The sequence below is a fragment of the Podarcis erhardii genome, assembly GCF_964252035.2.
Source record: "Podarcis erhardii genome assembly, chromosome: 13".
Classification (NCBI taxonomy): Eukaryota; Metazoa; Chordata; class Lepidosauria; order Squamata; family Lacertidae; genus Podarcis; species Podarcis erhardii.
The window spans coordinates 38,355,428-38,371,594 of record NC_138502.1 but is presented as its reverse complement, the minus strand read 5'-3'; the positions used below and the strand labels follow the sequence as shown (position 1 = coordinate 38,371,594).

Here is a 16,167-nt window from a genome sequence, read left to right as displayed (position 1 = left end):
AGTAACAAAAACTAATCCATTCAAAAGTATGTATTCTGTGAAGAATTACAAACTCAAGTAGAAATTATAAACTCAAACTCATGAAGATATGTATAACACAATAATCCATTACAAAGATTTTCTCTTTTTCACTTGACAATAATGTTGATCAAAGCTCAAGATACACGTTGATCTACCCACAAGTTGTTATCCCTGAGAAACGTAGAAAATAACAGGATATATATATCCAAAAGTCTTCAAACTTACACAACCTTTTAAAAATTAGTTGATGAAGGTGAATACATCGAAACAGGGCCCTGTCCTGGCTTCTAATCTATAACTGACTTCTGACTTCTGCTCTATGGTTGAAACTGAGTCTCCATCTCCAAGCTGAGAAATTATAAGGATCAACATTATTGTCGAGTGAAAAAGAGAAAATCTTTGTAACGAATTATTGTGTTATACATATCTTTATGAGTTTGAGTTTGTAATCTCTATTTGAGTTTGCAATTCTTGTCAGAATACATACTTTTGAATGGATTAGTTTTTGTTACTATTGACTATTGACTTGTGAGTAGGGACCACTCCCACTATTGAAACTCACATTGGCCTGAGTTCTTGGTGTGCTTTTTTCTTGGTATATTTAATAACAAGAACTCCAACTAATTTAACATATTTTTGAGGGGGCACAATCAGACGCCCCCACAACAGGGAGAGGCAGGTTGGTCTAGTGGTCAGGTGGATGGAGTCAGCAGGTGAGGGGCCTGTTGGAGGTGGGCTCCGTTCACCCTCCATGTGGGCGCCACACAGCCGCCCCCCGGCGTGTGCCCCCACCCCAGCTCCCCAGTCCATCGGGTGTGGGGGGAACCACACTTGCTCCACCTCGGGTACCGGCAAACCACGCTATGCCACTGGGCATGTGCCCTGGTTCCTTTTCCTTCAGAGAATAATTAATTATCGATTTTTATCAACTTGCATCCAACAGTCAATGTTTTTTTTAAAGAGGTTTGTAGCTTTGGGCACACATCTCAAACACAGTGCCAACTGAAGTCTTTCTAACAATAATCGAAATAGAACCAGCCAGCGCTGGACAGAAATAAAGGTGTTCCTGAGGAATAGCACTTCCCTTCCTACGTGGTGTATCCCTAGTCCTTGGCTCCTTTCCTTTAGAACGAGGCCCCAAATGGCAAAGATTTAATTGTAGCTGAACTTTGATGTGGGAAAAGTACTCACTTACTTACTCTGTGAGGTCTGCCAGAAATCAGTTTCTTGCTGATCTATGTTAAGCAGATTACCCTGTCCAAGAGAGTTATTTGGGATACGGGAGGAAAAAAAGGGGAAAACATGGGGTTTGGATCTTGGAAGGGATTAAGAAATAAGTGCACTTTTGGCCTCGCTTCTGAAAGGGGGACCTGGAGGCTCCTGGCTGAAAGATAGTTCAGATAGATAGATAGATAGATAGATAGATAGATAGATAGATAGATACTGAAAGATACATAGATACTGAAAGATAGGTCATAATGACCTTTGAGGACTTTGTTTTAGCTATACATAGTAGTTTTAATTCTGTTAACGTTTAATTGGTTTTTATTCTTATTTTTCCTATGTTGTTAGCTGTTTCCATTTTTATCTGTAAGCCACCTTGCGTGTTCCCATCAGAGAAAAAGGCAGGATATAAGTAATTACTATAATTATATATACATAGGCAACAGAAACACACACATACAGAACCTTTTGTATTCTGCCATAGGAGGTAGGATTCAAAAAGTAATAACGTTTTTATTTGAGCATTTGGTGTTCACACCATAGCAAGCTTGTGGGTTACACAAAACTCTTATTCAGGCAGGAACTGAATTTGTTTACCTCCTCAAATAAGATTTCTGTGCAAGTGGAAAGCTTGATGTTGAAAGGGAGGGTGCCAGTTCAGCAGTGCTTCCTGGTCTGTGCTTGTAATTTATGACTTCTTGATCCAGACTTTGATTATGTCTGCTTCCCTGAAGGAGGAAAGGGCTGCTTGGGTGTGCCTTTCTTTTTAGTTACAGGATTCAGGGTGGCTCCGTGGGTGACTCAATGTGATAAGGACTGGTGGGGAAAGGGGCAACTGTTGTGGTTGTGTGAGCTGGGGGAATCATCCTTGCTCCATGTACAGAGCAGCAGCGCATTCCGTTCCATATGAGTTTCTGTGTGTGTTGTGAAATACAACAAACATTGTGCAATGCGGCCGTTTGAGATGTTTACAGCCCATTGATAAAGCAGGCATGCCATTCATTGCGTAAGCCGCTGTGATTCTTTTAGGAGAATACTGACCTTTGATACTCCATTCAGAGGATATCGTAGTAGAAACAAGACGCTCACATAAAGCATGGTTTGGCCCTGAATCCACCACTGAATTGGGAGATAATGTAGCCAAGCCGTCTCCTGCCCATCCCTAAAAGGCTGAGAGGAGGAAACGAGGTGGGAAGCCACAGCAGCCTTGAATCTCACTTGGAGATGAGTGAATCTGTCAGTCTTGATTTCCCTCGGTTTATCATTTTTCCTATCTTAACTTAAGTTCTCCACATTTCCAGGTTAGGTCTGCGATTGAAATGAAAAGTACCCATGAAAATTCATCAGCATTTTAGTGTGAATTTCTCCTCTGATATACACCTTCCGTACACAGTTTTGCCTCATCCGCACACTTCCGCAAAGCCGTTTTCACTAAGGCAACACATTTTTGTAGGTTGCGTTCGCTAATTTATGCATTGCCATGCACATGTTGTTGCAGTATATGCTTGTTATCGGTTGTAAAACTGAGAGAATTTGGAAGACTGGCTGTGTTTCAGTTCATGTATGGTTTTCAAAAAGCATGGTTTGGCCCAAGCTCATTTCTAAATGTGAACTGAATTGAATTCCCCCAATCCCTTCTTCTTTTTTGGCAATCACTCGTAGCCGAGTAAGATTGTCTTCCATAAACACGGTTTAAATAATGAGTTCGTAAGTGACTGTGGAGGCCAATTCTGGATCCACACAGTCCTTCCACAGTGGGGACATTGGTTCCCAGGCAGGAGTTGATCAATGTGTGGATTTGCCAAGCGCACCTTCCTCTTAGCACGTTTCTCCCTTTTGTCCTGAGTTTGAGTGTCTTCAAAGCCCATGACACCTTTGGTAAAGGCTGTTCTCCAATTGGAGCGCTCACAGGCCAGTGTTTCCCAGTTGTCAGTGTTTCTACTACATTTTTTTAGATTTGCCTTGAGACAGTCTTTAAACCTCTTTTGTTGACCACCAGCATTACGCTTTCCATTTTTAAGTTTGGACTAGAGTAGTTGCTTTGGAAGACGATAGTCAGGCATTCGCACAACATGACCAGTCCAATGAAGTTAATGTTGAATAATCATTGCTTCAACACTGGTGATCTTTGCTTCATCTAGTACACTGATATTAGTTCGCCTGTCTTCCCAAGTGATGTGTAAGATTTTTCGGAGACACCGTTGATGGAATCTTTCGAGAAGCCTGTTGCCATAGAACAGGCATGTCCAACCGGTCAATCACAATCTACTGGTCGATCGTGGGGCATCCCTGGTCGATTGCATTGATTCCCCCCCCAAAAAAAAAAGCTCAACAACTTTGGGTTTTCCTCCCCAGAAAAATCTCAACAACTTTGGTCAATACACTGGGTAGATCACTGCCAGTTTTTTTATAGTGGGAGTAGATCGCAGTCTCTTGGGAGCTGGACATGTCTGCCATAGAGTACCCTCAGGCTTCAACATGGCAGCACTCAGAGGGAAAGGAAAGTACCCATTTCCCCCAGAGACCTTTCCTGACGGTGTGCTGCAGTGCCACACAACAGGCAAAGGAAGCTGCCATCAGGTTGAGCACACAAATCGGGTCACAAATTTCAACATTTCTGGAATGGGAAATGTGGATGCTGAGCATGGTTGCTCCCACTTCTTAATGGACCGTGTTCCTGTACTGCTGACCAGTGGCACACCTTGGGGGTCTCAAATTTCAGTGGACGCCTAAAACTGGCACCCTCTGCCTCTCGTCTTCCATTCTACATCATAGTTGTGACGCCCCACCTGTCGTGCCCTTGAGGCTCTGCACCTGGTGCGACCAAACCGGCCGCGCTCCCCTGAATTTGCCTCTGCTTTGACAGTAGCCTGATGACCAGAAGTGAAGCAGGTGGCGATTTTCCTAGCATGGGAATAGGGTTTTTATAAAACACACTGTCATCACATGCATTTATTTGTGCCGCGAGGCTGCAGTTAAGGCTTTGGAGCGAGACTGGTTTTTGTTAATTATTTAAAAAAGGTGCACAGACCTAACCCAGGGGAAGTGGGTTTTGGCATGTAAACGTGAAAACTAGATAGATTTGCTATGGCTCCCAATTCCTTTTCTGTTCTTGTTGTTCTTTCCTCTATAAGCCTCGTCCTCCTCAGCAACGTTTGACTAGGTCATTGTCTCCCGGTTCATTCCATCGGAGTAATTAATTCTAAAGCGAGTGACAAACATGCACGGCCTGTTCTCTCAGTTGGCATGTGTTTTCCTCAGTGTCGCTAGAGACTCCCCCCTCCCAAACCAGCTGCTCCTTCTCCCCCCACCAGCCCAGCCATTATTCACTTGAGTTTCTCATTAACTAGTCTTCTTCATAGTTAGCAGAGGGTCTGCAGGTTGCCACCCACCCACTGTCCCAGGAGTGTGTGGGCAGAGCTGGGCACCTCAGAGATTTTCTCCGAATATTTCCACAGCACTCTTTCATGGGGGCTCCAGATTGGAGCGTGCGCCGTCCACACAACTAATGGTCTAACTGCATCAGTGGTTTAGCAAGGTCAGCACCTACTTGGGTGGGAATTAAATGTAAGCACAGGCCTTGGTGTCTGGTAAATTATTAAGAGTATACTCTCTGTTGCCTTGGCCCTTCCCCAACCCAGGGAGAAGGTCTGCGCCAGCTGATACCATTATTATTATTATTTTTTAAAATAACTTTATTGAATAATACAATTAAATTTCCAGACATATCTGCAAAAACACAATTATTTACATATTTGCCAAACATAAACTGTAGAAGAAAATAAAAAGTAAGAAGAAATGAAAAAAGAAGAAAGAAAAAGAAAAAAAGAAGAGGAAAAGAAATAAAATGCTGTTTTCCATAAACAGTAATTCCAGAATTACCGTATTTTTCACCCTATAGGACGCACTTTTCCCCCTCCAAAAATGAAGGGGAAATGTGTGTGCGTCCTATGGGGCGAATGCAGGCTTTCGGTGAAGCCTGGAGAGCGAGAGGGGTCGGTGCACACCGACCCCTCTCGCTCTCCAGGCTTTGCGGAGAGTTGCCTGCGTGCTGAAGCCTGCGCGCGCTGAGCTCAGCGCGTCCAGGCTTCGCGGACCTCTCCGCAAGCTGTGGGAGCCAGCGCTGGGCTCCCACAGCTTGCAGAGAGCTGCCTGTTTGGGGGCTGGGGTCGGGGGAAGCTCGGGCGGGCCTCTCCCGCCCCAGCCCCGCGCCTGGGGGGGAAATAATTTTTTTCCCTTTATTTCCCCCCAAAAAAACTAGGTGCGCCTTATGGGACGGTGCGTCCTATAGGGCGAAAAATACGGTACACTAACACATGTTATAAAATACAAATCTTGATTAAAATATCTTAAAAGACTTCCACCACCTAAACCACACTTCTTTTTCTTATTGCAGTAGAGCAATAAGAACGGCAATGGGGCATTTGAGCCAGTAAGCGCAACCGCCACCCCACCCACCCCCTGGGTCCACAACACTGCTGCCTATGTTGGTTAGCCTGGTCCCCAGCCCTGCCACTGAGCCCTCTGACCTTGGGATATCGCCAACCAGTTAAGCCAAGCAGACTATAGCAGCAGTAGTTAGGGATGTTGGGTAATTCGTACACATACTTTCAAGCATGTATTTGCAGTAACTTTTGGAGAAAAGGCATAATAATAATAATAATAATAATAATAATAATAATAATAATAATAAAAAATAATAATTCTTTACTGCCCTTCGTCTGAGAATCACTTGGTGGTTTTACAATATAAGTGGAAGCTGAATTCTGAGTCTATGGCCACATCGTGAACTTTTCATTTGCTGCGTCAGAATTGTAGCACACAGACAGCTCTGATTCTTACCTCTGTATTGCAGGCAAGGGTGTCAAAAGAAATTTTGCAGACCTCATACACCATTTTTGCTCTGTCCCATTGAATGAATGGGTGAATCCTTATTTGCATCAGCCATCGGCCATAGCAATAAAACAACAATACGATGTGGAAAGAATAGAAATAAAAAGTCAATTACATAAAAAACATTTTGGGGTTTTGAAGCAATAGTCAAAAAGTGGCTCGCTTCTCGGCCTTTTGACTAAGATCAAGTGTAGTATCTGCTCTGTCCTAATGTGCACTCTGCTTCGATGGGTATGGGGTTTTTGCTTTTTGTTTTGGTTGGGGAGAAAGAGGGGTGAGAGTCGGTAACCTGAATGCTAAAACTGTTCCCTTGCAGCTCACGCGTTGTGCTCTCTGGTGAAGGCCTCCTGCGCCCCCACCCCTCCTGCTTAATTTGGGCTCCAACACCGGAACATAAATTGCATTGTGATTTGCCCGCAGGTCATGGGGAATGCGTCTGCGGTGACTGTGCGTGCGACCCCGACTGGACGGGAGCCTACTGCAACTGCACCACCCGGACTGACACCTGCATGTCTAGCAACGGGCTGGTCTGCAGCGGACAAGGCCGTGGCTACTGTGCCTGCGGGAAATGCGTCTGCACCCAGCCTGGCTCTTACGGAGATACCTGTGAGAAGTGCCCAACCTGCCCTGATGCCTGCACTATCAAGAAGTGAGCAAGAGGGAGTTGTGATTTTGTGTGTGTGTGTGTGCGCGCGCCAGTTGTCTGTCGTTTCTCAAAGCAACACAAAATCATTAAAGTAAACATCATAGCAGGGGGAAGACCGCATTGGCACAGTCCCCCAGGTATTTGAGTAGACTTGTAAATAGGTACAGCATCTGTACCTTTCTCTCAGAAATGAATTACTAGTTCCCATAAATCTCTCTGGGTGTGTTTTTTTGCAAAGAGAGTGTAGAGTTTTCCTGAAGCCTGTGTGTTCATGCTTTAGTCTCTCTTTCCAGTAGTCGTATTGCCGTTAAGATACATAATCCATATTGCTGGAGCCTTGCCAATTCACTGGTTGGGTTATCACACAAGGCTATGCCAAATCATGGCTAGGGTGGATTTGAATTTGACATGTAGAATATTAGGGTGCAAGGTTGCATTCTTAACTCTGATGATGATAATAATAATAATAATAATAATAATAATAATAATAATAATAATTAATAATAATAACTTATACCCTGCCCATCTGGTTGGGTTTCCCCAGCCACTCTGGGCGGCTCCCAACTGAATATTAAAAACACAAGACAGCATTAAACATTAAAAACTTCTCTATTTGCTATGCCGCTCAATTTGAACGGGCCTTCGCTGGAACAGCAAAGTACAAGTTTCAGGAAGACCGAAATTTTAATAAGGAATGGGGAAAATTTATAACTTATCTTAAAGACCATTGTAAACAGCTAAATTCATTAGTAGGATTGGAACAGCCCTTGCAGTTTAAGGTTGATGCTGGACATAATGGGAAGAGATAAAGGATTTGGATTATCATAAAAGATGCGGGCGGAACTGATTAATAATAAGATCCACACAGGGAGGATGGAAGTCCAGGAGATTCCTTGGAATCTTGTTTTTTATTATTTATGTTTGATACATCTCTGTAAAATTTTAAGTTGAAAAATCAAATAAATAAATTTTAAAAACAACAACAGCAACAAAGTACAGTCGTACCTTGGAAGTCAAACAGCCTAGTTCTTGAATGTTTTGGCTCCCGAACGCCGCAAACCTGGAAGTGAGTGTTTTCAAATATTCTTTGGAAGCCGAACGTCCAACGGGGCTTCCACGGCTTCCAGTTGGCTGCAGGAGCTGTGCTTTGGTTTCCAAATGTTTTGGAAGTCGAACAGACTTCTGGAACAGATTCCGTTTGACTTCCAAGTTTGAAAAGTTGACCAAAATGAAAAAAAAGAAGGGAGCAAGGGGAATGTAAAAGCTTTAATCAACCCTTCGTTCTTACCCACTCATCCTGAGATTTCATTCCTTCTCATGAATAATAATAATAATTTATTATTTGTACCCCGCCCATCTGGCTGGGCTTCCCCAGCCACTCTGGGCGGCTTCCAACAAAGATTAAAAATACATTAAAATGTCGCACATTAAAAACTTCCCTGAACAGGGCTGCCTTGAGAAGTGGCCTAAAACCCTGAAATATTATTCATAATTACTATTTATAAATTCTTACATTTTTCTAGGCACACTGCAAATACTCCATTTTCAGATCAAGTCTGTGGCTGCAGGCCTAACAGTCTAGCCAATATGACACAGGAGGAATGGGGAGGGAGCAACAAATGAGCTAACTTGGGCACTAGTTGTTAAAGTGGCATTGTAGTTCTTCTGATGACTGGCTGAAAAAAGGAGACGGTTCAGGGAGGAGCCCAATGAATGGGGAACGTGTTCCACTTCCCCCCCCCCTCTCCCTCTCTCCGTCACAGAGTGACGGTTTAGGAAGAGCTAAAGGGCAGCTGGGCGAGGCTGATGGAATGGGCTGTATTGTCTCGCTCCTCTGTCAGAAGCAGCCACCGGGTCAAACCCTGAGACATGTTGATCCCTAAAGGTGTGTCGTACTCTGGGAGGAAGGACACATGCCTTCGGTAGGGGGGAGACTGGGGGAGTGGGGTGCCAGAGATCCTGCTGAAATCCTAATGCAGTCGTACCTTGGAAGTCGAACAGAATCCGTTCCAGAACTCCGTTCAACTTCCAAAATGTTCAGAAACCAGTATACCTGAAGGAGCATCTCCACCTCCATCATTCTGCCCGGACACTGAGGTCCAGCGCCGAGGGCCTTCTGGCGGTTCCCTCGCTGCAAGAAGCCAAGTTACAGGGAACCAGGCAGAGGGCCTTCTCGGTAGTGGCACCCGCCCTGTGGAAAGCCCTCCCACCAGATGTCAAAGAGTAAAATAACTACCAAACTTTTAGAAGACATCTGAAGGCAGCCCTGTTTAGCGGAGCTTTTAATGTTTAATAGCTTATTGTATTTTAGTGTTCAGCTGGAAGCCGCCCAGAGTGTCTGGGGAAACCCAGACGGATGGGTGGGGTATAAATAATAAATTATTATTATTATTATTATTATTATTATTATTATTATTATTATTATTATTATTATAAAACGCGGCTTCTGATTGGCTGCAGGAAGCTCCTGCAGCCATTCAGAAGCTGTGGAACCTGCATCGGATGTTCGGCTTCCAAAAGAAGGTTCGACAACTGGAACACTCACTTTCGGGTTTCGGTCATTCAGGAGCCAAGACGTTTGAGATCCAAGATACGACTGTATAGCCTCTGTTTTTGCAGTCATGGGATGTGGAGCCAGCATCCCTCGGCCTGCTTCATTATTCTCACTGTACCTGCTTCTTCCTCTTACGCAGGGAGTGCGTGGAATGCAAGAAGTTTGAGAGGGGGGCCCTGATGGAGCAAGAGACCTGCAACCGCAACTGCCGGGACGAGATTGAATTGGTGCAGGAGCTTGGTGCGTAAGAAACATGGGGCTCTCTGCATGACCAAGAGACCTGCCTCAGGAAGGGATAGCAACTGTGCTAGTTCTTTCTTGCGTGATTAACAGCCACCCAAACCCAACACCTCTTGTATTTTAGCTGCCGGCCATCTTTTCTTTTAGCAGACGCCTTGGGATGACAGAAAGAATACCTTCTGCGTGCAATGTGTACATAACAAGAGGCGGAAATGAATGGCCTCTAATCTCATTTAAAAGAAAACGGGCAAATGCTACATATTTCACGCACAAAAACCTAGGGAGCACCAGTGATTCCAAACAGGTACCTTAAGAGATACCCGCTGCCTTGCAGGATGTCTTTGGGACTAGAAAGGGATAAGAGTAGATGCTACACAAATCCAGAGTGGAGTCCCTAAGACTGTTGCATGGTTCCTTGTACGCCTCCTTCCGGCAACTCCTGCAACCAAGCTTGGTGCCAAATGTATTTCTCTGCTTTCCTTTGGACCATATCCATGAGGTGCTGAGGGGGTCTTTGCTAGAGACAGGAAGGCCTGGAGGGAAACTGGAAAAATGGAGGGGAAACCAGGTTTTTTTCTGTTTTCCCCCCAAAAGCCGTTTTACCCCAGAAAAGAAATGGGGGAAAAACCAGTTTGATATAGTTTGAGTATTCCACCCCCACCCCATTTTTCCAGGAAAAAACTGCTTCGGGGGAAAACGGGGGAAATCCTGGTTTTGTTTTGTTTTTCCGTTTTTTTCCAGGTTTTTTCCCAGGCCTTCCCATCTCTACGACTCTTGGCCCAGGACCTCCATAGGCACCACCAGGTTTGTGCCATGAAAAGGAGGTGCGCTCCATTGTCTCTCTTGAGAGAGGCAGATGCCAACAGCCTTAAGAGGACTCCATCCAGAACTCCTCAGACTCCATTGGTTTAAGGCAGTTTCCCCCAAACATGGGTCCCCAGGTGGTGTTGGACTACAACTCCCATCATTCCCAACCAGTATGGCCAATAAGGATGATGGGGCTTGTAGTCCAACACCAGCCGGTTAGGTGCAATGATCGGGGAAGACTATGGTCTATGGGATGCAACGTCTCAATAGGTCCACCACCTCCATGGAGTCGAATGATGGCTACAAACCTAAATCTCATCAGGAAGTGGCCTGACTGCAACAAGAGTGTTAGGATGAATTGCATAGATAGCTCAGTTGGTTAGAGTGTGGTGCTGATGATGCCAAGGTTTGCAGATTCGATCCTCGTATGGGATGGCTGCGTATTCCTTCATTGCAACTCTGTTTCTATGAATTCCCTCACATCTAGAGTACATCTAGAGCTCAGAATACCTGACCCAGAGTGTGGCCTGCCACATGTATTGTGTGTTGTAGTCCAAAAAAATCCGGAGGGCATCATGTTGGGAAAGGCTGATCCCTGTATCTAGAGCCCTACACCAGCTACAAACATTCAACTAGACTAGAATAGGAGATGGAATTCATATAGAGTGTAGCAGCCTCCTCCCATGAGCCCTGAGACGATGTTGGCAATGAATCGAGGACCCAGGCTTACAGATTCGAATCAGCTTATGAGTATTTGAGTGGGAGTACTTGCTTTTTGTGTGCCCCCAATCTGAATGTGTGTGACACCCCTAGTCCTACTTCTGAACTTCCCAACTCCTGTTGGGCCAACTCCTGAAAGTGAGGGATGCGGGTGGCGCTGTGGTCTAAACCACAGCCTCTTGGGCTTGCCAATCAGAAGGTTGGCGGTTCAAATCCCTGCGACGGAGTGAGCACCCGTTGCTCTGTCCCAGCTCCTGCCAACCTAGCAGTTTGAAAGCACGCCAGTGCGAGTAGATAAATAGGTACCACTGTGGCGGGAAGGTAAATGGCATTTCTGTGCACTCTGGCTTCTGTCACAGAAGCGGTTTAGCCATGCTGGCCACATGACCCAGAAAGCTGTGGACAAACGCCGGCTCTCTCGGCCTGAAGCAAGATGAGCGCCGCAACCCCATAATCTCCTTTGACTGGACCTAACCATCCAGGAGTCCTTTACTTTTTACTTTACTTACTCCTGAAAGCGCTATGTGTAGGACTAAATGTGTCCATGTTCTTTCTTCTCACCTGCCCCCTCCCCTTATGTAGGAGACAAGGGGAAGGATGCTGTGAATTGCACTTACAAGGACGAGAATGACTGCGTGGTACGTTTCCAGTACTATGAAGACTCCAGCGGCAAGTCCATCCTGTATGTCATTGAAGAGCCAGGTGAGGATGAAAAGCCATGGAAATCAGGCTTGATCTTTGGAGGTTACTCCCCCCCCCCCCCATGCTTAATCTGCAACCTGAGAAATGCAGCTGCAGCGATGCACACAAAACTTCAGATAGTTTCATTAGCGGGAGGGGGGAAACCTTTTTAAGAAGGTTCCTGCTGCAAGGAACTTACAAACTTAATTTATGTGTTGGGGAAGAAAAAGAGAAGAAGTAAGGGAGATGTTCGTTTGTCAAAGAGCACATATCTGCCAATACAGCAGAACTTACCTAAGACTGCTTCTGTAGTAGATGAGGGTCAAGCCAAAGGCTTCATGGGAAAATGGGGATTTGAAGGAAAAGAGAAACTGGAACCACATACATGGCCAAGGAAGGTATGGGGAATCAGGAACTTAATAGGCAGATCTCTGTTAAGCTAGAAGTATCAAGCTGGAGAGTGAACGTCCAAGATGGGAACATTTCGAGCAATGAGGAATTAAGCAAAACAAAACCGAAGCAAACATTATTTATACAGTAGTTTATGCTGCACCTTAAAAGGGCCCCCAGAGTGCCTGACAGTAATAAAAGCATAAATAGAATGAAACAGAAGACCTTTTTTTTTTTTTTTTTTTTTTTTTTGCTTAGGATAGCAAATTCTGCCCCTGTCTGTGCCTGCTGATAGATCAGCAAAGGGGAGTGAGAGCTATAGTCTGTCTCCCGCCTGCCTGATAAGGCTTGTGAGCAAAAGTTCCAGGGATCGTCATATAACCCCAAAAGAGAATGACAGAGATCGGGCGTGTTCAGGGTAGCCTGGCCCTAGACCCCCAAAAGAGAATGAATAAAGGCACCAACAAATGCACCCCTAGGCTCAAGGGGCATGGACCTGGCCAGTGACTCAGATGTTGCACAGAGGAGATTGACACCCAGCTGGGATAGGTTTCATGGGCCTGGCCAGACTTCAGTGGGGAGCAGTTTTGAGGCCAGCTAATGCCTGGTGGGGAAACCACAAAGCTGCCAGTTCTCTTGTGACTTCATGGGACTTAACGCATACAGTAATGCGGAAGTAAGACAGAGTTGGAAATCTTTGGCTATCCAGTACGCTTTCTGGGGAGGATCTTCCGACAGTTGCTGCATCATCAAAACATCATCAGAGACTGTTGAGACCTGCAACCCCCTCCAAGGCAGGATTCCAATTGCCTGAGTCATTGTACACAGTGGCCTAACTATGCCTTGGTCTTCCAGGGAGGAGGTTCTTAACTGTGTTGATCTGACTGTTAGAGAGGCTTTGGTTGTGCCCACATTGGATCTGATCCTCTGTCGTTTATGTCCTTGTCTTGGGCTGCGCCTAGATGAGAGTTTATCCCACGTTTGATTGAGCACTATAGTACTTAACTTGAATAGCAGAAAACACAAGCGTCGGGTCAGAACTAGAACTAAGACAAAGGGGAGGAGGTGTTTTGTGAAAATCCGATCCCCTTCTCTGTTAAGTGTAAATGTCTCCTAAAATGCCCATCTTTCACCTAGCTGGGCCTCTAGCAAATGAGCCCGGCTTGCAGAAAACCTATTAGAACTGATTCACACATGACATGTACAGCTGTTGATGGCTAGTGAAGAGATGTTGAACATACATGTGTGAAACAGAACCATCAGCTGGACACAAAAGGCCCCCAAGCTCTCTGTCCCCACAATAAGACTCCCACAGCTCAGAAGCAGAGACCAAGTATCTTAAGGTGGTTCTTGCAGAGCAACTGCTTCTGGTGAATAAGGCAGGGGAGCCACTCTCAAAAAAGGGATTTATGTATGCCACAACTGTGGCTTGTGTTTCGTTAGAAGAGTTTGGATTTGATTTCCCACTTTATCACTACCCGAAGGAGTCTCAAAGCAGCTAACATTCTCCTTTCCCTTCCTCCCCCACAACAAACACTCTGTGAGGTGAGTGGGGTTGAGAGACTTCAGAGCAGTGTGACTGGCCCAAGGTCACCCAGCAGCTGCATGTGGAGGAGCGGAGACGCGAACCCAGTTCACCACATTACAAGTCTACCGCTCTTAAACACTACACCACACTGGTGTTTTCCAAAATGGAAAATGAGTGAGGTGCCAACTATAGAAGAATAGCAACATAAACTGACAGAATATGCGTAGCTTGCAAACCTAACATATAGAATAAGAGAACAAGAAGAGCATACGTTTAAAGAAGATTGGAAAATGTTTATTGAATATATAGAGGGAAACTGTGCATATTTGAAAACGTGGGCAGCATTAAGATAAATTTGACAATGTAAATAAGTTTTGATGGATGTAGTGCAAAATGAACCATGGAAAGAGAGGAAGGGAAGTCATTGAGGGGAGCCACTCCCACATGGGATGAGAATTATCGCCATGCATCCTCAGTAGAGATCTCTACTGGTGTGCAGATGTGAGTTGTGGAGAGAGGATGGGAATACCAAAGTAGGAAACTTAGGAAGTTTTGCAGCCCTCTATAACACGTGCTTCTCTTACAGACTGTCCCAAGGGGCCGGACATCCTTGTCGTTCTCCTTTCTGTGACGGGAGCCATTTTGCTTATTGGCTTGGCTACTCTGCTCATCTGGAAACTGCTCATCACCATTCACGACCGGCGGGAGTTTGCCAAGTTTGAAGAAGAGCGGGCCAGGGCTAGATGGGACACGGTGAGAAACACGAGAGGCGGTTGATGGGGGAGTAGAGAACAGCCCTGCAACATTTCTGCTGCAGCGGGGGAAGAAGTTTCTTGCAGTGATCCCTAGTTCAGCTTCCATATTCTGGCAATCCTCATGCTGCGGATCATGCCAGCCATGGATATCAGGCTTATACCAGTTTTCAAACGAGACATTGAGGGGGAAACAGTGTGGGTGTCACCAACTCACATCCATTCCTATTTCTCCAGCACTGTGCTGCTGAAAAAACATATGACTAGACTCATTGTGCTAGCATTTCCTGCCCTTTGCTCTGCTTCATTAACTAATGCCTGCAGGGAAGGAGAGAAAAACGCTAAAATAACGATGACATGTCATGTTCTCAGATGCGTGCTGCCAGGGAGATATGCTAGAACCCGTGTGCTTTGGGTCTATTACAGAATCCTGGGGTTGTCGGTTTGGTGAGAATAATTAGAGATTCCAATCCCTGCCTCGCTGAATTATGTTTGCCAGGGATCACTGGGGCAAGAGAACTGTTAAACTGGTTTAAGCCTATATGCAGACACCTTTTGACAATAGCCGTGAATTAGCAGGTACAGGTTATAGTTTGTGCCAATTCCTTTACTCTTCTATTTCTCTGTTTCAGGCCAACAACCCATTGTACAAAGGAGCTACCTCGACCTTCACCAACATCACGTACCGTGGGAATTCGTGAAGAGAGACAAGGCCTTGCAGGGCCTTCCTTACTGATGTTTACAGAACAGTCTGTGTTGCGCTGGCATGTGTCTTGTCTGTGTGCGTTGTGTGCGTATGTGAGATGTTTTAACAGCTGTTGCTCAAATGGTTCCGGAGCTTTTGCTCTGCGTTGTTCTGCTGCCGTGTGTGAACTATGCACTATGCTTCCGAGATTCTCTGTTTACCTCAGCTCACCTAGTACTGTGGGCCCAGATCCCCTACACTGAAGGAGAAAGCAGGCCTCTCTCGTCAGTGGGAAGAGCATTACGCAAATCCCTTGGAGGGGACCGGACACTCTAGTTGTATAAAATTAAGGGGCAGGAATGTTGAGATGCAATCTAACTCCGAAGGGTTTTACTAATCAGGTTTGGAATTGGGGAGTTTTCCCTCCAGAAACAAACTTCCCCAATTCAGATTCTTACTAACTCACTCCTAGCTGAGCCCAAACTCCTCCCAAAGTTTCACACCTGGTTTGAAATGGCTCAGCTGGTGAAATCTCTCCCTTGCTGTCGCCGCTGCCCCTTTCCCTTCTCAACGGAAGTTCACAGTCAGTTGGCTCAGGTGGGCATGGGAAAGTTTGCTTGCAAGGCCTCCCTGGTGTCTTAGGTGATACTTGCCAGCATTTCTGGCACAAGGATACATGGGAGATATAGTTCCCATGGATCCTAATTCCTAAGGGGAGTAGGAAAGCTTTGAGAAAAGGGAACAGAGGAGCCGTCATTTGGCCGACAAGATCCCAAGGCTCTGTAGTGCTGTGGACACAACTGCAAGCATGGCGAGACCGAACTTCTAAATAGGTTCAGAAATAGAAAGCATTTTTTGGAATTTTGAGGGGTGTGCAAAATTATTTTCGGAACCTGTTTCAAACTGATCTAGCTTTTACTGTACCAAAAACCATGCACTGCATACTGTTTTTTAAATATATATAATATACCTCTTGCTATTCTCATCCCCAGAGTAAGTAATAAGTGTTTTGTATTTAACTTCCAG

The 16,167-nt window shown here is 45.4% G+C and overlaps 1 protein-coding gene across 1 annotated transcript in view; it reads left to right on the top strand.

Annotated features, from left to right (window-relative positions):
- The window catches only part of ITGB3 (integrin subunit beta 3), a 63,306-nt gene extending 47,139 nt beyond the window's left edge, over positions 1-16,167 (top strand). Inside the window, exons 11-15 of the mRNA XM_081837787.1 lie at positions 6,559-6,787; positions 9,478-9,578; positions 11,688-11,807; positions 14,291-14,457; positions 15,089-16,167. Coding sequence (XP_081693913.1) covers positions 6,559-6,787; positions 9,478-9,578; positions 11,688-11,807; positions 14,291-14,457; positions 15,089-15,157 — 686 coding nt within the window. The 3' untranslated portion in view covers positions 15,158-16,167. The remainder of the gene's footprint in view (positions 1-6,558; positions 6,788-9,477; positions 9,579-11,687; positions 11,808-14,290; positions 14,458-15,088) is intronic.